Here is a 21,672-nt window from a genome sequence, read left to right as displayed (position 1 = left end):
AGATTAATTAGCCTATCTCAAAGTGGTTCATTTGTTAGAAAAAGTGTTCTGATAAAGTCAGTAAAACACAAACAGCTGCTCCACACCGTACAGTTCAACAAAATTAATTAAAAGTAATTGTTGTATAAAACACTGGCAATTATAGGCTATAGCCTAAAGGGAGAATGACGAAAAAGTACTTCATAATAGCCTACTTCATAAAGTTCATAATTCATTTTGTTGTTGTTTTAAAGAAAATTTTACAGAAAAGCCTATATTAGGCAGTTTAAGCTCCCATTGTGACAATTTAAGTCATACAGTGACAATATGCCCTGCTATTGTGTAAAAAATAGGGGTTGGATGGGGGAAGATGCCCCCCTTAAGAACAATGTGGATTTACTTTTAAATTTTAACATATGTAGATATAAGTTTAGCATGTGCAGGATGATGATGCATCAGCCAATGTGTTATTATAGGAAATAAATAGAAACATTTGCCAATTTAGTTGTAGCACAACATATTAAAATATAGCATATATAGCAGTCAAATATTAATAGAGGGTTAAGATGGCCCCTACTGGGGTAAGTTGTCCCCCTGGGGTAAGAAGCCTCTTGGATAAACTTTTACAGAATGTACAAATGACTTCTGGTATCATTATTATTAATATTTATATATTTTTAAAGTGTAATTTATGTAAAATACTAAAACTATTGTATTTAACATTTTATTTAGAAAATTTGGTTGATAATAATTGAATAATGGATGACAGACAAAGCATAATTCCAGTAAAAGAGATTTATCTGAAAGGAAAATTATTCTACGAATTATATACAGGCATATGAATATTTACTTATTTAACCATATTTTAATTGAAGATATGTTATAATAGCAACACTATGAATGCAATTTAATGATTTCACTCAACTAACCCATAGGTTTTAGTGAAAGCAAAGATGTCTGAAATGTAGGCTACATGTAGCCTAATTCATGGAAATACTGAATAATAACCCCATTATTACAATAATTATTACATTTTAAAATAACAACACTAGTACCTCTTGGTTCCTTCTGTGCCAATTCTGGGGGGAGGGTCATCTTACCCAAGGGTCTAATTTAATCTTTTTACTTCAAAATAAAAGCTATGACTTTTAATCCACAAAAACTATTTCAGACACCAATTGCCAACACACACAGTCATGTTTCCGCCTCGAGCGCATACCTGTCAGCAGGTGGCGGACGTGTTTGCGGGCGCGCTAGCTAGAGGGCACGAGCAGAAATCATGGCAGGCGTTGAGAGAGTCGCTCATCTGATGCGCCAGCTCGCGAGCGCGGCGTAAGTTTCAGTATTTCAATACATTCCATTTCATCGTTAAGGTATTAAAGTGTGTTTTTAGTCTGTGCACTTTCATATTTCTATTTGTGTATAGGCTAAGCATGTTTTCTGTACTCAATGCCCTAGGAGTTGTAAACAAACCCTTAAAGTGATAGTTCACCCCCCCCCCATAATTTAGTCTGACACACTCAAGTTGTTACAGAGCTGCATGAATTTTTTCTTATTTGGAAAATAAGAAGATATTAGGCAGAATGACAGCATTAGTCTCCATTTATGCCTACTTTTATTGCATTTTTTCTCTTTCGTCAGAATGGTTACTGTGTCGTCCTGGCAAGCACCTCCTTTTTGTTTTACACAGAATAAAGTAATATAGATTAGTGTCTATTATCAGTAGTATTTTTTTTTGTTGCATGTCATATGTTTTATAGGTGCAGATGTCCTGCTCATTCTCAAGCATACTCCCACACTTATAACCGAGGTAAGATATTTCAGAGATTTTTCTCTGAATAAATGAACTATAATATGTGAGAGTGTTTCATATGTGTAGTTTCTGCAGGTGAGGCTCATATATGTGAACGCAAAACAGACTACGCATTTGAAGTAAGCGCACAACATGCATGCATTTATTATTTATGCATTGTGGAATATAGTTTTACCACTTATCGTATAGTTTTTTTTAAATACTGTGTTAAATAATTTGCACTTATTTATAGTGAAATACTTTTCTCTTAATGAATGTCAGTCAGGCAAGTGAAGATATGTCAGATTATAATTACGATCCTGTGAATATCCAGGAATAAAATCATAACATCATAGGTCTATAATAATAATAACGATAATAATAATATAATTTAATTCGTAATAATTTTTATTGTTATTGTGGTTATTCATGTCATTTTTTTGTTGTTCTGTTTCAGATGGCTTGTTCAAATATCAGATTTGGAGCAGGAGTTACCAGAGAAATTGGCATGGTAAAGGTTTTTTTTGGGTTTTTTTTACCAAAAAATTACAGTTGTATCATCATTTACTCACACTCAAGTTGCTAATGTATTTTTATGAACACCATTTGTAAGCATTGAACTGATTAGATTTTATTATAGCGCATCTTATTGCTCTCTCTCTTCACTTCATGTCAGTTCTGTTTTGGATTTGTAAGTCATTGGTTGTGCTGTTTTGGCTGATTTAATCAGGATTTGCAGAACATGGGAGCACGTAATGTGTGTCTGATGACAGATAAAACCCTGTCTCAGCTGCCGCCGGTTGCAGCAGTGCTGGACTCATTGACAAAACATGGAGTCAAATATAAGATCTATGAGGATGTGCGAGTAGAACCAACCGACAAAAGGTTAAAAAAAAAAGTGAAAGAAAATGTGCTGATTTTTGTCAGTTTTTGCTGATGACATTATACGTGTTTCTGATTATAAACAGAACACAGAAGTGAGTGAAAGCAACTTCTCTTTCTCTTTTCAGCTTTAAAGCAGCGATTGATTTTGCCAAAAAAGGACATTTTGATGTGTATGTTGCTGTGGGCGGGGGCTCTGTGATTGACACCTGTAAAGCAGCCAATCTCTATGCATCTCATCCAGAGGCAGAATTTCTAGACTTTGTCAATGCCCCAATTGGAAAAGGAAAACCCATCACAGCCACACTGAAGCCATTAATCGCTGGTACAAAGACATATACAGAGCCAAACTTAATGTTACTTTCTGTCTCTCTCTCTTGTTAATGTTGACCATTTAGCATGTGCATATAACTACAGACCACAGCTGAAGAGACCAAACATTGACCACAGACCAACCTTCTATTTATTTTAAAATAGCACTGATGTGCTGATACATTACATTACATTGTTTTGTTTTTTTATTTACATTTTGTGTGTCTGTATGTCTGTGCATGTGTTAGTTCCTACTACGGCTGGAACGGGGAGTGAAACCACAGGAGTGGCGATCTTTGACTTTGAGGACATGAAGGCCAAAACTGGTTCGCAGAAACATTTTACTCATTAACATTTCGTCTCTGTTCTCGGTATACTAGATGCATAATTCTGAAAGGTTGAGTATTGAGGTTTAAGATGAGATATTGGTTAAATAGGTGTAATGATAGAGGTTGAGTTCTTTGTACTGTTTGTTGTGTGAGTTTAACACTTTAATGTGTGTCTTTTCAGGTATTGCAAATCGAGTATTAAAGCCTACTTTAGGGATGGTGGATCCCCTACATACTCTTCACATGCCATCCAGAGTGGCAGCTAACAGTGGGTTTGACGTGCTCTGGTGTGTGTTTACATGTACTCTTTATTTATTTACCATATTCAAACCATGCAATCACTTAAAATAAATTCCTTTAGTGTACAGCAAGAAAATGTAAGTATACTGACAAAAAGCACTGATTTGATAGTTTCTGGTTGTGCTCATTTTGTGTGATCCTGCTTTATTATATTCCCATTTGGTGCTTTTAATATTTTGAATAAAAGGAAATAACTTTTTTATATATTAACATAATTTATTCATGTGACGACAAAGCTGAATTTTCAGCATCATTACTTCAGTCTTCAGTGTCACATGATCCTTCAGAAATCATTCTAATAGCTGATTTGGTGCTCAAGAAAAATTTATTATTATCAATATAAAAAACAGTTTCTGTGGAAACAGTGCTAAATTTTTTTTTTTTTTTTAAATCTTTTTAACTTTAAAAAGATCTTTACTGTCACTTGATTAGTTTAATGCATCCTTGCTGAATAAAATCATTAGTTTCTTTAAAAAAAATCTTATGTTTAAATTATGATATTTATTGTGTTTGGTTGAAATCTTTCTCTTTTTAGTCATGCATTAGAGTCATTCACTGCATTGCCGTATAACCTGAGAAGTCCCTGCCCACCCAACCCCATAAATCGCCCTGCTTACCAGGGCAGCAATCCAATCAGTGATGTCTGGGCAAGACACGCTCTCATGATCGTTGCCAAATACTTGAAACGGTATGTTGAGTGAGGTCATGTGATTATTTGTGGTTTATTGAACATTTGGGTACATCTTTTATTTTTATACATTTTAAAAAGATTATATTTAAATGTAATATTGTTAAGATATGAATAAGTTTGTGTGTTGTAGGGCGGTGTGTGATGCCGGAGATGTGGAGGCTCGCACCAGTATGCACCTGGCCAGTGTGTTTGCCGGAATTGGCTTTGGCAATGCAGGAGTCCATTTATGGTAATTAAATAGAACTAACATTAAATTAACATCAAAAAGTGTTGATTCTGGCAGCATCGAATCACAACGCAATTAAAAGACTGCTAATGGAATTGCTAGTGCTGCACTGCCATAATTTTCCATATTTGCACATATCAGAACAGAGAGCACAGGTGGACTGAATTTATTGCTGTGAGAGTTTAAGGAACGGCATAGAGATTTTGCAGCTGTACAATGATGTGCTTCCAATAGTTCTATTTTTCTATTGATATGTATTTGTGGAAATTATCTGATAATGCCTTTTTGATTGTTCTTTTTCTATGTTCAAGTCATGGAATGTCATATCCCATTGCCGGGAATGTTAAAACTCACAGGGCTAAAGGCTACAATGTGGAACATCCTATAGTGGTAAATAGAAACTGCTCTACATTCAAAAGTTTGGGGTCAGTACGATTCTTTTAAATACATTGATAAAGTGAGAGTAAAGACATTTATAATGTTACAAACTATTTATATTTCAAATAGATGTTATTCTTTTGAATTTTTCTATTCTAAATAATGCTGAAAATATGTATAGCCTAACTGTTTCCAAAATAAAAGGAAATAAGATACAATACAATAAGGTAATAATAATAAATGTTTCTTGAGCACCAAATCAGAATGATTTCTGAAGTTATGGCTGCTGAAAATTCAGTATTGCCATCATAAGAATTAAAAAATATATTAAAACGGAAAACGTTTAATTTGTAATAATATTTTAATATGACTGTATTTTTGATCAAATAAGTGCAGCCTTGGTGAGCATAAGAGACTTAAAAAACAAAATCGTATTGACTCCAAACTCTTTAATGATAGTGTGTTTCTAACCTAATACATGCAATATCACAATTATATATTCTGTAATGCATAATAGTACTAATTCTAGTACTAACACTAGTACGTTTTTTGTTCATGGCGGATTCCCAGTGTTTTTCACGCTTTAGTTGAACTGTGCCTTTCTCTTTCAGCCTCACGGACTCTCTGTAGTTCTTACTTCACCTGCTGTTTTTGCCTTTACTGGAAAAATGTGTCCTGAGCGCCACCTGGAGGCAGCACAAATACTAGGTATCACACATTGAAGGCCAATCTCAAAATGTTCAAATATTAACACTGTAATTTGACAGTAGCTTATGAAGATTTAAAATGTAACTTTCAGAAAAGTTCAAAAGTGTATTCATTTGGGATGCTGTATTGGAAAGTGAAATGTTTATTGTGTAAAACGGATGTGAGGTGCAATGATTATGTGTAATTCACTGTAATTTGTGGATGATTTTATAAAAAATGCTGCTTTTGAGGGCACTGTAAGATTTAATTGATGATGAATGGAGGTTTGTATTACAGATTGTGTATGTGTTTCATAAGGTACTGATTTGAGTAACATCAAAAAAGAGGATGCTGGCCGCGTGTTGGCGGACACTCTCAGGTCGTTTCTGTATGACCTAGAAGTGGAGGACGGCTTGTCTGCAATTGGCTACACTAAAGAAGACATTCCATCTTTGGTGAAGGGCACCATCCCTCAGGTCAACAAATCATGTCACATCCCTGTACTAAAGTGCTACAGATAATTTTTTTTTGCTTAAAGCTGAAATTCTGCTACTCTCAAAATATCTATTCCTGAAAATAAGAGAGAAATATGACATCTTAAAGGGCTGAGCTCCTTCAGCTAAAGCGACTGTTCATTATTATTATTATTATTATTATTATTATTAGGTTACACTTTATTTTAAGGTGTCTGTGTTACAGTGTAATTATACATTTAAGTATTGAGTAATAATAATTAACTACTACATGTACTTCATTAGGATTAGGAGTTGGTTTAGGGTTTGTTGCATGTAATTATGCATAATTTATAGTTATTACTACTGTAACTACATGTAACGTGTAACAAGGACACTGTAAAATAGTGTTACCCACACACGCACACACACATATATACATTATATATAGGAGGTCTTCATATATATACTGTATATAGATAGATAGATAGATAGATAGATAGATCTCCGATGCAAAAGCCTCTAAAAGCCACCTCTGTCAAAAATGAGATAATAATATTGAGTGAATGCTCTCTGCACATAGTATACGTTCATCAAATACTTTAATTTTAGACTCACTAAATCCCAGCCTCAGTTTATTCAGAAATGCTGGTACTTGGGTAGAAACCTATACATAGGAGCCTGATAAAAATGTTAATATTAAAGAAAAACGTTAGATGGACTTATAGGCTTTTGCATCTGAAGTCTTCATATACAGTATAAAACATTAATATGAGATCAACAGGAAGTCCACCAATTGTCCCTCCCACATTATGAAGATGATGCAATGTACAACTGCATCATTAATGCCTATTTTAATGGCCTTGCAATTTTAGCATCATCATAAAGTATTTTAAATACATTAAATGGTACTTTATTCATGTTGTATAGCCCTGGCTTAAAATGCCACACTCCAAGGCATATAACATTATGCTAGTTATTTTCATAATTAAGTAAATAAAATAATTATATTATTTGATGTGTTAAAACTATCTCATGAGTAATTTACTGAGTTTGTTTTTTGTGTATTTTTCACAGGAGCGGGTAACTAAACTGTCTCCTCGAGCTCACACTGAAGAAGATCTGACCGGTCTGTTTGCTGCATCCATGAAGCTCTACTGAGCTCATGAAGGACATTTTAACACGTTGATGGTGTTCGCAGAAGCACAGCCTCAGATTAGCTGTGCTGATTTCATTATGTAAGCAGAGACACTGATCTGAACAAATTGACCTCACTTTGAACTTTAATCCTTTCACAGAAATGTCACTGTCTTGAGCAAGAAGGATTTAAAGTTTTGAATTACAGGACTCACAATCAGATACTATATGCTGTACACCAATCTAAAAATGACACATACTCTTGTGTTTCATATGTTGTCAACTTATTTAAACATAATCATGATAGTAATCATATTTAAACCACCCTGTATACACACACAGTACTGAGACTCTCCATTCATTAACTCTTAAGGCTGATTTGTTATTCAGAGTGATTTAGGCTGGTTGGATTTAAATGTCTAATCTAAGAATCAGGATTAGACTTTCAATTGCATTTGTTTTTTTGGTTGAGTTGTTTTTTGTTTGTTTTTGTTTTTCTGAATGGCCATGCAGCAAATCTGAAAGAATTCACAGAAATTCTGAAAATGAAATTCTGAAATATCAATGCATGCAATAAAATGCAATAATACTTTTTGATGATCAGGGCTGTTTCTTGGCATATATGCAAACTAGGCAGTTGCCCAGGGGGCACCAGTTAACGCCTCAAATGGCCTCAACACCCCATTACCATGCACTGAAAAAAAAAAAAAATTAATAAAAAGGTTTTAACTTAAAAAAGGAAGTATTCGTGCTGCCTTAAAATGTTAAGTTTAGTCAACTTGAAATGTGAAAATTGTGAAACTTGGATATTTGAGTTGACTGAATAAAAATTTTTTAAGATAGAACAACACTTTTTTATGTAAAAAAAAAAAAAAGTGTTTACAGTGTGTTAACATAACTACTTTTTAGTCAAAATTCACCACGTGATTAAATTCACCATTTAAGCAGCTGAATATTAGCATAAAAAATAAATAGTTTTTAAAATGTTATTAGAAAGTCGGTGATCAGATATCCAAATATTTTGTGTATATTAAGATTGTATAGGCCTATTAAAAAAAATGTATGGTGGCAACAGTGAAATGCCACAAGTGTTGAAAAACATTTTAAACATTTTAAAAAACAGTTGTCCAGAAAACCTACATCATTTTCGACTGCATCAGTCACCATTTCAAAGAAAAAGTTATTAGATTACAGCAATGAATTACTTAGTGAGGAATTGCAACTTGAAGTCTCTAAGTAAACTGGGAAATTTAGATTTGGATACTGTGCACTCGAAACCTGTGAAAATGTATTTGCTATCTAACAACGCTCTATATATAGGGTGAATTCCGGTTGATCGGGACACATTTTCCCAGTCATCTCAGATCTCCTTTGGGGATCCAAAATGGTCAGAAATAGCCCAGCTGATGAATATGGGCCTAGAACTCAGTATTTCACTAATATTATGCCACTGATCTCCACGCAAGTGATTTTATTTGAAACTGAGCTAAAAACAAATCCCAAAAAACTGTATTTAATGCAGTGTACAGAATATTGCTTGAAAGATAATGAAATTAGAATACATGTTCAAATATTTCTTATACTGTATTACAAGCTAATGACATTTGAAAGTTATTTGTTTTGTTGAATGACTGGGTATAGAAAGTGAACTGTGGAGTCATGTGTTAAAGGTTTGAGTGAGTTACTGTAAGTGCAGAGAGCTGACTTTTAGAAGCGTGTGATTGGCTGATCAAAGCCGTGACTTGCAGCATTTAATCAACTGAAGTGGAACAGATTTAAATAGATTTAAGAGTGCTAAAGCTTCCTAGAAAAGCACCTAACCAAGATCTCCTAATGTGTGTGCGTCTTTAAGAGAGTATTTAAAGAGAGGAGAAGGTTTAGCAATAGCAGTGATTCTGAATGAATCGATAAAGTATCTCAGCTCTTCTTACACTGTATAGGTACATTCAGAGTTTGTGTGTTGTCTGACTTCATCATGCAGCAAATCTACACGCAGAGCCATGAAGAGTTTGAAGTGTTCACAACTGTGCTGTCTCCTCAAGGTTAGTCATCTTTTCATGCTCACTTTTTTATCATTTCTGTTAAATGTACAATTATAATTACAGCAAAATGATTCAATCTTACAGTTTGTCGAAAGAGAGTGATATTCAAGCACGAAGGAGAAATGGTACACATTTTCTCATCTGAGCTGCTTTTCAGTTTTCTCATGCTGATTTGATACAGCAGTTTTTAAGATGGTGAAATCAAGTGATGTTTTTTTGTGTTAGATGGTTGTGGCAGCAGACTACAGTGCAGACTGTGACGAAGAGGTGTGTGTCCGTGCTGGTGAGGTCGTGTTGCTGCTGTATCAAGAGAACGCTGACTGGTGTTACATCCGACTTCAGAACGGAAAGGAGGGATACCTGCCTACAGCCTGCTTTACTCCGGTATTCATGCACACAAAACTCATTCAGTGCACAAATTATGCACTACATGGCCTTCAGTACACCTGTGTGTGCTAGTTGAGCATTTCATTTCAAAACCATGGGTGTTCCTTGTGAAAAAGAAGTACTTTTTAAAAAGAGTTCACTGATTAAAAGCTCAAACTGAATGTAGTGTTTTAGGACACTTAATTGCATGTTATTTGCAATTAAATGAAAATGTATTATAATTTATATTAATTTATATTAAATGCATTTAGTTGAATTTTAGAGTGCTTTTTTAATCCTCTTAAGTACATCTTTATATGTAATTTCATAGTTATTTTATTGTCTTGGAAATATGCTTAAAGTTTACTGCCGAATGTACTGACGAGCATTTATGGTAAACTAAAATATACTTTAATGTCAGTTTTGTATATCATGCATTTCAATATATTTGTGCTTTTTTAATGATGAAGTTGCAATTCAGTACATTTAAAATATATATTTTTAAATATGATATAGAATAATGCTACATTGCTTTATTATGTTAGTCAACATAAGTGTGCTTTTTTAAAAGCACGACAAAATAATATTAAAATGCAATTATTTAAAATGTATTTTAAAGTAAAACTTATTTTGAAATGATCACAAAGGGCACTTTTTAAATGTGTACTTAAAGGGATATTTCACCGAAAAATCTAAATTCTGTCATTAATTACTCATCCTCATGTTGTTCCAAACCTGTAAGACTTTCGTTGATCTTTGGAACACAAATGAAGATATTTGTGATGAAATCTGAGAGCTTTCTGTGCCTCAGTTGACTGCCATGCAACTGATACTTTGACGCATCAAAAAGTTCATAAAGAGATTGTAAAACTATCCATATGAATTGAGCGGTTTAGTCCAAATATTCTGAAGAGACTCGATCACTTTATATGATGAACAGATTGAATTTAGGCTTTTATTCTCATATAAACATTTATCAATGAACATAAACAGAAGCTCAACTGTATGCTTGACGCACAAAAACAAACCTCATGCAGAAGCTCAAACGTGTTGCGTAACACGAGAATTAAGCAGTTTGGTTCTTCCTCGTCAAGTGAACATGCTTGAGCTTCCGTTTACCACAACTGATGTGTGAGTTGATGAATGTTTATATGTGAATAAAAGCCTAAATTCAATCTGTTCATCATATAAAACGACTAAACCACTCAATTCATATTGATTCGTTTTACGATCTCCTTATGAACTTTTTGAAGCGTCAAAGTGGTAGTTGTGTAGCTGTCTATGGATGGAAAGAAATCTCTACGATTTTATTAAAAATATCTTATGTTCTTATGGGTAATTAATGACAGAGTTTTCATTTTCGAGTGAACTAACCCTTTAAGTGTGTTAAGAAACAGTCATTAAAGTGTACACTTAAGTGGCCTTTTACTTCATTAATATATTATATGCAAGTACAGTTTTAAAAATATATACTTCTAAGATTTGAAGTACACTACTTGTACATTAACAAGTGGTTATTAGGGAGATGGCCCCATTGTTGCTATAAAAGCTTCCTCTAGAAAGGCTTTCTATTTCCAGAAATTACTTTTGCAAACTGAGATGGCCTTCAAAAAAGAACTGTGATGCTTGAAGCAACATTAAAAACAAACTAGTAACCTAAAATTGATATTTCCTATTGGCACACTTAAGCTGTCATATAAAAGCATCTAATGTGCCTAAGATGTTTGAACAGTACTGTATGTTTATGTGTGCAGAAGCAGGAGCCACTGAGGCCCATCGTGACTCAGGAGCCGCAGAGCTCCGTGCAGGAGTCATCTAATAATCATAATGGCTGTGCAGGGTGAGAGCTTGTGATGTTTTGTAACTCTGATTTGTTTTTGTTGTACTGTGGGATCATTGGTGTTTGTATCCCTAGAGGGCGCTCTCTGAAACTGCTGCGGCGGGCGTCTCTGTCAGGAGTGCCGGGTTCACCTCGATTACTTAAGAGACTGCTCTCTCGTCGACGTAGTGACGGACATGCAATTCGTTCGATCGGCTCCATAAATCCAGCGTTTAATCCTGACTGATGCATCCACCCTCAGAGCTCCACATTTCCCTTTTAAATGGGTCACAGAGCAGCAGAAACTAGGACAGCATGACACTAAAAGTTCAGTCCGTACGCAGCTCCTTCTTTGTGGAGGAGAAAAAACGGAAGTTCGGTGTCCTGGTTAGGGGTTGGGGCCTCAGTAACTTGCCAAGTTGTGGAATTGAATCTGCTTCTGGTATCAGGAGTCTTTACTAGGTTACTGCCCCACATGTAAATAAATACTATATGTAAATATTGTGGTTTTGATTAAAAAGACATTTGAATGTCATTACACTGCAGTTTTAATGGAAAAATCACACCCTTCGCCTAAGAATATATTTGTTTGAATATATGTATTTGGTTTGTCTAATAATGCACAGACTACAATGATTTAGATAGTTACAGTGTTTAAATGTGAAATGTGTCTGTATGTATGTATGTATATATACAGTATATTAAAATGCTACTGCAGATGTAGGCTACTTGCGACAGAGGTATTATAGGGCGAATGAACAACATTTCGATTTTCATTTAAACACTTTTTTTGTACGAGTCATTCAATTTAATGTGGGTAGGGGTCAACACACTGACTGATTGTGTTCTTCATATGGATAATACAAAAAAAACCCCTCAAATTGATATGTGGAACTGGAAGTTTAAGTTTTGTTGTTTGTAATAATGGATTGCTGCCCTTTGCTTTAATTCACTTGGAATAAAATAATCATCTTATAACCACTGGAGCATTACTGATTTCCCTGCAATGACATCTTAGTTGAGGAACAACTAAAAGTTATGAAACTGTCACTACAGTTTTATTTGACCCTGGTATGATTATTGTTGAATTCTTATGGGATATTTAGCGTTTGTTTGTGTGTGTAGGACGTTAGCACACAGCTCTAAATGCTGCAAAATTTCCTGAAATGAAAAGTCATTTTGTAAGTCGCAGTCTGACTATAATCATTATCACTTCAGACATAACGAGTACAAAAGTATATCAACACTAATTAGGTAATGCGTTACACTTAGGCTCAATTTGTGAATGCATTAGGTATGAGCAAACAACAATTTTTTACAGCATTTATAAATCTAGGTTAATTTGACTAAATGTACTATTGTTTAATTTTGTTCACAGTACATTAATGTTAATTTTTACAACCTTAAAAATGGATTAGTATACATTACTGTTCAACTTCAAACGTTTGGGATCAGTAAGAAATTAATACTTTTATCCAGCAAGCAGGATTCATTAAATAATCATAACTGGCAGTAAAAACATGTAAAAAAAAAAAATAATAATTATAATGTCAAATAAATGCTGTTCTTTTGAACTTTCTGTTCATCACCGAATCCTGAAATGAAAAAAATTATCAGTTTCCACAAAAATGTTAACTGTTTTCTGCATTGATAAAATGAAATGTTTCTTGAGCAGCATACTAGAATGATTTCTGAAGGATCATGTGACACTGAAGAGTGATGCTGAAAATTCAGCAATAAATAAATGACATTTTAAACTATATTTTAATTTGTAATAATATAATTTGAACAGCAGTGTAGAATTTAAAATAAACCAAGAAGAAAAGTATTGTTCATTGTTATTTTATGTTAGTATACAGTAAAATTCAGGGTTAACATACAGAAACCTAATAGTTTAGTGTTACTACTAATTAAAATAGATGTGTGGCAGAGGTGGACAAAGTACACAACTTCCTTACTTGAGTGAAAGTACATATACTACTGGTCAAATATTACTCCATTACAAGTAAAAGTTGCAAAGACTTTTGTAAAGTACAGAAGTACTGTGTTTTTAAAAGCACTTAAGTATCAAAAGTAAATGTCAATGCATTGTTTTATTATTGTTGTATTGTTGTATGTAATACTTACAGTACCTTATGCCTCTGAATCTATGCCTGCTCATATTCAATAACGTCCACAAGGGTTTCGGTCAAATAGTGACGAAAGTTCCCTCAAATATTGACCTATTTAAAGTTTTTTGGCTTTTAATATGAATATGTTAGCCTTACTGTTATCTATAAGCTAGTGTGCTCCAAAACAATGACAAAATTTGCATTTAGAAGACCAAACCCAATGTTGAAAATGAAAATCAGGTTGATGTCAGAATCCAACATCAGATTGATGTTAATGTCCATCGTTGGACAGACGTTGTATTGTGGTTGAAAATGAAAATTGGGTTGATGTCAGAAACCAACATCAGTCGGGTTCTGACGTCAATCTGACCATTTCCAAACAAAATCCAACGTCCGTCCGACATCGGATGTTGACGTCAATCTGACGTCGGGTTCTTGCGTCAAACCGACTTTCATTTCCAATCAAAATGCAACCCCTGCAACCAAAATAATCCCCTGACTGATGTTACCACTCTCTACTCAAGACCTTGATAGACATGTAGTGGAATAAAAAAGTACAATATTTGTCTTTCAAATGTAGTGAAGTTAAAGTAAAAAGTTTCCAGAAAAAAATAATACTCAAGTAAAGAACAGATACTCAAAAAGTATACTCAAGTACAGTACTCAAGTAAATGTACTTAGTTACTGTCCACCTCTGCATTTGTGACCTATTAGTGATAACTGAAAACACCACTAGCTTTGTGTGAGAAAGTGATTCAGAAACAGTGATCACATCGTTTCATACAGATGGAATAACTTTATTGTTAAGCTGAAAAGTAATCAAGCATGCAAACAGCAGATTCCTCAGCTGTGTAGAAACATCCAACTGTTTTATTGAAAAACAGAGGAGAAACAATCCAGAAGGAAAAAAACAAAACAGATTCAATATCTGTACAGATGAAAGTATAATACAATATATACCACTATTGTACACTGGAATACAATATATCAGGAGGGCAGCAGTCACAGAGAAACAACCTGCGCTCGAGTCTGTTACGTGAAGCAGTAAAACATCTCTTTGTGCTGCTCTTCTTTACACCAACAATATCAATTATTTTCAAGAGCTAATAAACACGCCCACACAGAAAAGTGCTCTGGTATAAATGCTGCCGACTTAAAAAAAAAAAAAAAAAAAAATATCTTTTAAAAAGCAAAAGCTCATCAGGGCCTCTAACAACATCATGCTTCACTTGGCCTTTGACCAAAGTCAGGCCTCGTTCCAATACTCCAGTTTATCCTTCTCGGATCCTCTGTCATACGGCACCATTGGGAGAAGTGTCACGCACAAACACTGCAGATCGGAGCTGGGGAGGGTAGAAGACTCGTTAAGGCTGTTAATAACAGGTTTGATCACCTGTTTGTTTTTTTGGCAACATCGTGTTAAATGCAACAGCTCAGCAAAGTTTCAATAGATATAAACGGAGTTCAACAATCTCTAAGATTTTCCATCTGTTTTTATGTTCTACCCAGTGACCGAAGCACAAAAATCAAGAGAGCTCTCTAGTAATCAGTTTTACTGTAATTTGTTTTTGGTTTCATATGAATCAGTTGCCAAGGTGACAAGAAAAATCTGTTTCTAATTTTTTTCTGAACTCAAACCGTCCTTGACACACATTGCCCTATACTTCAGCATTTTATTATGGCCTAACACAGCTAACAATATTACCATAGCGCTGAAATCAGAATATCCTGAAAGTATCACCAACTCTGATACTTTCCATTTGGATTTAGCCGAAATCTACGTTACATTCCGATACTAAGTAAACCTGTTGGAATTGTCTTGTACTGAACAGTGTTCAAAGAAGAAAGGACATGCAAAAGGGCACAACAAAACCAAATAATAAGCCTGAACGACTCTGGGCCGCATTAAAAGCAACATTGTCATGAGTTCAAAGGCCAATCGGGAGATTTCAGAACAGAAACTTTCTCTCAGATCTACGGATACTCCATGCTGCCCTGCTGAGAGAGGTTTCTGAGCTCTAAGTTTGTAGTGGGACGTTTAAGCGAATGTGAAATGCTGCTAGAACTCTTTTCCAGGCTTTTACCCATGTAGTGTTCTTTGGATAGACAGCAATGCATTGTGGGTAATACAGGGTAGAAATGTGCAAAAGATGACTACATCACTGAGCTGACACCTGGTTTGTTCCACCGGCCACTACTAAGTGCACACAGGGCTGAAGTTTAGACTCAGTGAGACAAGTTTCAAATTTGATTGTGAAGAATTAGGTTGTAATTATGTTGATAAGAGAGCCGTGAATCCAGCAATGAGGGTCAAAGTGCACTTTGATTATATAAGTACTATGCATCTGCATCCAAGCAAAGCGCAAGGGTGATCTTAAAGGGATAATTCACTCAAAAATGAAAATTCTGTCATAATTTACTCACCCTCATGCCATTCAGACATACTTTCTTCTGTGAATTTTTTATTTATTTTTTCATACTAAGAAAGCCAATAGGGTCCAATGTTCATTATATGGACAAAAACGGTTCAAAATATCTTCTTTTGTGTTCCACAGAAGAAAGAAAGTTGTACAGGTTTGGAACGACATGAGGATGAGTAAAGGAATAACAGAATTTTCACTTTTAGTTGAACTATCTCTTGCAATAAATTAGTGTGTGCACCATGTATATATTTTAAGTGGATGAAAGCCAACACTCACTACCCTAAATAATCACTTCAAATTTCACATCTTAAGACTTTGAGAATATAAGGAATGCGTTTTGCACTAAAAAGACACTTACGTTAGTAAATCGGCTGCACCCTTATATTAGTCGGATCACAGTGTGTGTGTGTGTATGTGTGTTATGCCAGGAAGCTCACTCTGCAGTAAGGGTAATGAAGCATCAGGATTGGTCCATGGGCTCAAAGGTGCTGGGAGGCTCCGCCCCATGACTCTCCATCTCCTCCTGTTTGTCAGGAGTCTCTTCTTCCTCCCCATCATGCCTATCTGTTGCATGCTGGCGCAAGTGTTTGTCCATGGACGCCTGTATGTTTGAGACCATCTCCTGCAGGCGCTGCCGCTGGGCCTCGATCACGGCGGGCTCCAGCCCCATGCCGCGGCCCTCACGTAAAGTGAGCATGCCCGGGGCCACGCGCACCAAATCCTCCCCTGACAACGTTAACCCTTCATCGCGAACGCTGCTGCTGAGATCCACACCACTGCTGTGTTGCCGCCTGATTGGTGGGTGTTCAGGAGGGGCGGAACCCAAGGAGTGACCTTTGCCCTGGAAGGCAGTGACGTTCTGCTCTTTCTTGCGCACCGCACCACCGGCGCCCAATCGCAGGCTGTGGGCGGGGCTTCCCTCGTGGCTACGGGAGGCTGCGTCTGAGCGGAGTTGGGAAAGGGCCTCCTGGACGAGCTCCTCCACGTCAGGGCCCACTGGAAAATGACCGGCTGTGTCCACACACAGCTCCAAACGCTCCTCTGATGAATTGAACACAAACGTCTTACCCGACAAGTGGGGCAGGGTGCAGTGCTTCCCATCCAACAGACCTTAACACAGAAATTGAGAATATTAGTATATTCATAAAAAAAAATAAAAACATACATTATGATATTACACACCTTCTAAATTGATAGCTACTTTTGCTACATGATTGCTTCATTGATACTCGCTTTTCTTATGCTATGAATATTATATTGCATTTTTTGCACAAATGTTATTTATTTACACAATTACAAATAATTAAAGATTTTTTTTTTGTATAGTCAGTTTAATTTGACAAATGTTTGCCATATCTTTAGATATGATAACAATATGTATCACAAAATACACATTTTTGTGGAACAATATAATAAAACACAACAACCCAAAAAAATCAAATGTATTGAAATATGTTTTTGACTTAGTAGGCCTATCACACATTTGTACAAAATAAAAATAATAATAAAAAATAAATAATAATAATAATAATATTATATATATATATATATATATATATATATATATATAATTATTGTTTTTTTTCTAAGAAATATTTCAGATTCTGAGCTATTTCTAGGTCACTAATCAAATTAAATTAATTTGTGACAATGATCATGTAAATGGTTAGATGTTCTTGAATCTGATGAAGCACATTATGCACTTTGGATCATTCTTGAATCATGCGGGAAAACATGGCTATCAGGTTTTACACAAACTTGTGGCTTTCATGCAGCTCGAGTCCTGCTGTCATGAAAGTAAATATAAAAGAGACAGACCAAATACTAAGACATTCTTACATTTATTTTAATTTCTCAATTAAACTTTTCACTTTTGTTCTCAAATTGTTTTGCTGATAATATAATTTGTAATACTTTTTTTGATTAAATTAGAAAAATGCATTAGCTTTTCACTACTTTTCTCTGACCATAGAGTCCTAATGTATATATTATTATTATTATTATTATATATAGAAATTATGGTTTAATCAAAATTTTATTTATTTTTTATTCGGCTGCATTGCATCTCTCAGCCAGAGGCAGAAAAACAAGAATCTGAGTAAACAGAGGGTCAAGTTCCACATAAAAATAGAACCAGTTTTAATAAGAACCATTTCTCAAATCCCATCCTATTGACAATATTGCTTTTGCAAATACTTGTAATATTCTGTCTCATGCCAATAAAGCACAATTTGGAATTTTATAAACTGAATTGAAACTGTGTGTGAGAAAGAGGAAAAATAACAGACTACCCATGTCTTTCTTCACAATATTGTAGAAGACTCCTCCTTGCTGGAACAGGTGAGGCAGTTTCTTAGCATAAGACCAGACATCTTCACCTGAAAGAAACAGAAAGAAAGAGACAAGACATCAAATCAACAGATTCAGGTCTCACATACAAGGTTTAGGCAGAACTGATGAAAGAGAGCAGAATCTCAAATTACAGAAGAAGAATTCTGATATTACAGCGATAAGTTTGTCTCATAAAATCCAGAGTCAAAGAGACAAAAAGAGCACACATACTTAAGTACATAAAAGAGCCTATGTAGACGCTGATTCTAGTATGAGACAGTCAGTCTTACTGTAATTTCATAAAGCATATCACTTACAGAAGGGTGTTTCTTACCCATGAGTGCTGCCAGGAGACAGAGTGATGACATCTCAAGGTCAATGTTGTCCTGAAGTTCCCTGCTACTGGTGCGACTGAGGTGTGTGTCAGAGTGAGTTTGAGTTTGTGGTGCGTGAGTGTGGGTCTGGGTCTGGGTCTGAGTCACGTGAGTATCGGGTGAGCTCTCTTTCAGCGCTTCCACAGAGATGCGGTCGCCATGCTGGAGTGCCACTGGCTGGTTCTGGTCCTCAGGACGGGGCGGGGGCAGCTCTCTAGGGGGGAAGCCGTGTCGGATGCACAACTGTCCGGACGACAAGTTGAAGACCTGGATGATGGAGTTCTGGAGATCACTGTAGGTGGTGTGCGGTTGCAGCGTGAGCATGGCTTGCCGGCCATCGCTGGTTGTTACACGTATCTTCTTCTCTCCGGTGGTGGGTGGCACTTTGGTGGGCGTGGGAGGAGCAGAGGATGATGAAGATGAAGGAGATGACGGGCGAGGATCCTGCTGGCGCACGCGGTCAGTGCTGCGGCGCTGGGAGAGGGCCGCCTGCTCGCTGATGCTGTGCTGCAAGACCCTCTCAGTTTTGCTCATCACCAGCTCCTCTTTATGCAGGGTTTTGCCCTTCTGTCCCGTCAGGATGATTTTGGTTGGAGGACGTGAGGCCGATTCACTCCCGTGTTCCCCGTCCTGCGCGTGAGCACCTTCGATGGCAACCGGATTGTATTCGTCTTGGCTCCGCTTGGCGGTGTGATGCAAAATGGTGTTCACAACTTTTTGGACTAGGATCTCGCTGCCAAACTCACCGGGGAAGTGCTTCGTGACGAGTCGCATTGTCACGTCGTAAACGTTGCTGTTGAGCGTCTGATCCGTTTCGTACTGGAACCAGTAAACGGTCTCTCGCACCACACGGCCGGCCCACTCCAGAGTGATGGGGAAGGCTTCGGGAAGATTTTCATACTCCTTCCCCTCCCAGAAGTGCTTGAACCCACAGCCGCACTTCCCACCCTGCGAGCGAGTGTTGGTTCGGTCTCCGTCCAAATAGACTACAGAGCCGTCGCCACGAACGCGTCGCACCGAGGTCCCGTGACACCAGGTGCAGGCCGCGAGCGAACTGAGTTTGTAGTCAGGCACGAGCACATCTTTTTCTGGGTTATAGGAACAGACCAAACTATTCAAAGGAAAGCTGTAGTTCTTGTCCGCTCGCAGCGTCCCGTGAGTCGACTTGGCCAAGTTGTAGAGTTTCCCTCCCGGGATGAGCCACTCCGCTGGCACGTGGAGTTCAGAAAGGGCATTGCAGACAAGGCAGCGGTGGAGACGGCCCTCCTGAACGGATTTCTTCGCCGCTTCTGTGACCTCCTCCGGCTGCACGCCGATCACTCCAGTGCGTCGATATATGTACTGGTTGACGTCGGCGACAAGAGCGGGGTGGATACCGTGCTTGTCCATGAAGACGTCCTCCATTGCGCCTACGAGCCGCAGCAGATACTTATCCTGCAGGCTCCGGTCTCCCCCGATCACACAGCTTCCACTGGAGTCCAAGCTCACGTATTTGCGAATCAGCTCTTGAGGAACACCCCAAGCTTTCGGGAGCAGCGCAGCAGGTAAACGGGGCAAAGCTACGCCCTTGATGCCCACTAGGGGCAGATAGTGATTTCTCCCAGAGCTGCTCCAGGCGATGCAGATGGGTTTGTTTAGAGTGCCATCTTTTCCTCGGCAATGCTCCTCTGGAACCAAGCCCGGCAAGAAGGTGGCGGAGTAATCGCCCGAGCTGCGCATGCCGCTCAGTGAGTCCAATAGGATTATGGGTCTGTGCAGTACATTTGCCAGGCCGAATATGTGGATGTTCCGCAGCCCCAAAGGAACGCCTTCTGGAGGGATAAACAACGGGTCACACTCGTTAATGATGTCTTCCCATTCTGCTGCATCTATAAAGTCCTGGAAAAGAGCTTTGTAGCGAACAAGGTACTGACTGAAATTGAGTTTTAGGTTCTCTCGAAGGGCATGCCAGAACAGCTCACGTCCAACTAACGCCCTGGAAACGGCGTGAACCAGGCAGTGTCCGTCTCCATCCACATGCACGGGAATAAGACACTCTCTATTCAAGTTTGCTTTCTTGATCTCCTCCAAAGTGTCATGCAGGTAGATCAGGCTCCCTGACCGATCCCGTCCATACCCAACAGTGGACACATGCTCTTGCTCGATGAGAAAGGCACGGTCCCCAAGAAGTGAGCAGTCAAAGATGTCTCCCTGGTTCATTTCCTTCAAGAGTTTGGCAGTGCCCGTCTGTTTATCCATGCCATAGCGAGTGAGGATGGGTGACAGCAGCTTGCAGTGATAGTTGGACAGTCCCATCACTTTCACCAGCTCTGAGCCCTTTTTGGGAGGGCCTGGCACACCCAGCAAAGCATTTCTCAGTAAATTATGAAGCACTACATCTGGGTCAGTCACTTCCTCCACATTCGCAAGATTCTTCTGCTCGTGTCTCTGGCCGCACTCAGTGCACTCGATGCTCATGGAGGTGTGTGCGGGGAAGAAGAGCTTCGCCTGGCACTGCGGGTCCGGGCACATCCCGCATAAAATGCGCCTGTCCTTCTGCTTTGAGCCCGGAATCAACGACATAGTCCAATCTGATATCTCTTCTGACGCAGCGGTTTACAAAAGCATCGCTGTCTGATCAGTGACGGGCAATAGAAAATTATGTCACCTCACGCAGTTTCTGTTTTCCAGTAACAAACACAACACGGAAGCAGATCTGTAACACAGCGTGACCCTGTGGGGAGCACAAAGCATGCTGGGAATTGTTGTTCACAATCGTCACAGGTCTAGAGGTCTTGCAACGACATTATTTAAAAAAATAATAAGTAAAAGGCATTCTAATATTATAAAAAAATGATTGAGTTGTCTTTTATTTATTAAGTGCCCTATTTATTTACTACTGGCTGGGACGTTGCATACGATATACGACCATAGACGGATACGACGAAGATATTATAAAATTGACTTTAACAAAACTACAATATCCACAATACAAAGAAGGCCAAAGGTTGTGTTGTGTTTATTGAGTTCAGCAGTCTTTATATGGGCGTGAGAATAAACTG

General features: G+C 37.5%; 3 protein-coding genes across 7 annotated transcripts; 2 read left to right on the top strand and 1 right to left on the bottom strand.

Annotated features, from left to right (window-relative positions):
* Positions 1-1,187: 1,187 nt before the first annotated feature.
* Positions 1,188-7,757, top strand: adhfe1 (alcohol dehydrogenase iron containing 1). 2 transcript variants are annotated; one of them, XM_082173598.1, is made up of 14 exons: positions 1,188-1,311; positions 1,740-1,789; positions 1,868-1,911; positions 2,229-2,282; positions 2,502-2,656; positions 2,782-2,978; positions 3,214-3,291; positions 3,476-3,581; positions 4,130-4,282; positions 4,416-4,514; positions 4,823-4,901; positions 5,501-5,597; positions 5,895-6,052; positions 7,106-7,757. In XM_082173598.1, exons 1-14 carry the CDS (start codon positions 1,259-1,261, stop codon positions 7,187-7,189), a joined length of 1,407 nt encoding a protein of 468 aa, XP_082029724.1. In that variant the 5' UTR covers positions 1,188-1,258; the 3' UTR covers positions 7,190-7,757. The 2 variants fall into 2 exon arrangements, with proteins under 2 accessions (XP_082029724.1, XP_082029723.1); XM_082173597.1 differs by having other exon boundaries at positions 1,859-1,911.
* Positions 7,758-7,877: 120 nt separating this feature from the next.
* LOC309501543 (uncharacterized protein) lies at positions 7,878-12,475 on the top strand. 2 transcript variants are annotated; one of them, XM_082173722.1, is made up of 5 exons: positions 7,878-9,207; positions 9,292-9,332; positions 9,433-9,591; positions 11,328-11,413; positions 11,489-12,475. In XM_082173722.1, the coding sequence occupies exons 1-5, from the start codon at positions 9,141-9,143 to the stop codon at positions 11,637-11,639; spliced, it is 504 nt and encodes a 167-aa protein (XP_082029848.1). In that variant the 5' UTR covers positions 7,878-9,140; the 3' UTR covers positions 11,640-12,475. The 2 variants fall into 2 exon arrangements, with proteins under 2 accessions (XP_082029848.1, XP_082029849.1); XM_082173723.1 differs by lacking the exon at positions 9,292-9,332.
* A 1,801-nt stretch (positions 12,476-14,276) lies between these two features.
* Positions 14,277-21,343, bottom strand: vcpip1 (valosin containing protein (p97)/p47 complex interacting protein 1). Of its 3 annotated transcripts, XM_082173475.1 has the most exons (4): positions 18,592-21,343; positions 18,215-18,304; positions 16,364-17,036; positions 14,277-14,846 (listed from the first exon to the last, which is right to left on the bottom strand). In XM_082173475.1, the coding sequence occupies exons 1-3, from the start codon at positions 21,191-21,193 to the stop codon at positions 16,387-16,389; spliced, it is 3,342 nt and encodes a 1,113-aa protein (XP_082029601.1). In that variant the 5' UTR covers positions 21,194-21,343; the 3' UTR covers positions 14,277-14,846; positions 16,364-16,386. The 3 variants fall into 3 exon arrangements, with proteins under 3 accessions (XP_082029601.1, XP_082029600.1, XP_082029602.1); XM_082173474.1 differs by having other exon boundaries at positions 14,277-17,036; XM_082173476.1 differs by having other exon boundaries at positions 14,277-17,036; positions 18,218-18,304.
* Between the last annotated feature and the right edge of the window lie 329 nt (positions 21,344-21,672).

The sequence above is a fragment of the Leuciscus leuciscus genome (assembly GCF_965113295.1).
Source record: "Leuciscus leuciscus genome assembly, chromosome: 6".
In the NCBI taxonomy this organism is placed as follows: Eukaryota; Metazoa; Chordata; class Actinopteri; order Cypriniformes; family Leuciscidae; genus Leuciscus; species Leuciscus leuciscus.
The sequence above is the reverse complement of the archived record's forward strand: the minus strand, read 5'-3'. Positions and strand labels throughout refer to the sequence as shown.

Bases quoted from the DNA above. Each gene is read 5' to 3' on its own strand.
- adhfe1 (XM_082173597.1), top strand. From the start codon at position 1,259: ATGGCAGGCGTTGAGAGAGTCGCTCATCTGATGCGCCAGCTCGCGAGC. The intron at 1,912-2,228 runs GTAAGCGCACAA...GTTCTGTTTCAG, and splicing joins AAACAGACTACGCATTTGAA to ATGGCTTGTTCAAATATCAG. The intron at 6,053-7,105 runs GTCAACAAATCA...TATTTTTCACAG, and splicing joins TGAAGGGCACCATCCCTCAG to GAGCGGGTAACTAAACTGTC.
- LOC309501543 (XM_082173722.1), top strand. From the start codon at position 9,141: ATGCAGCAAATCTACACGCAGAGCCATGAAGAGTTTGAAGTGTTCACA. The intron at 9,333-9,432 runs GTACACATTTTC...TTTTTGTGTTAG, and splicing joins TCAAGCACGAAGGAGAAATG to ATGGTTGTGGCAGCAGACTA. The intron at 9,592-11,327 runs GTATTCATGCAC...TTATGTGTGCAG, and splicing joins CTACAGCCTGCTTTACTCCG to AAGCAGGAGCCACTGAGGCC.
- vcpip1 (XM_082173474.1), bottom strand. From the start codon at position 21,193: ATGTCGTTGATTCCGGGCTCAAAGCAGAAGGACAGGCGCATTTTATGC. The intron at 18,305-18,591 runs GTAAGAAACACC...TGTTTCTTTCAG, and splicing joins TCTCCTGGCAGCACTCATGG to GTGAAGATGTCTGGTCTTAT. The intron at 17,037-18,214 runs GTCTGTTATTTT...TTCTGTGTTAAG, and splicing joins TGTGAAGAAAGACATGGGTA to GTCTGTTGGATGGGAAGCAC.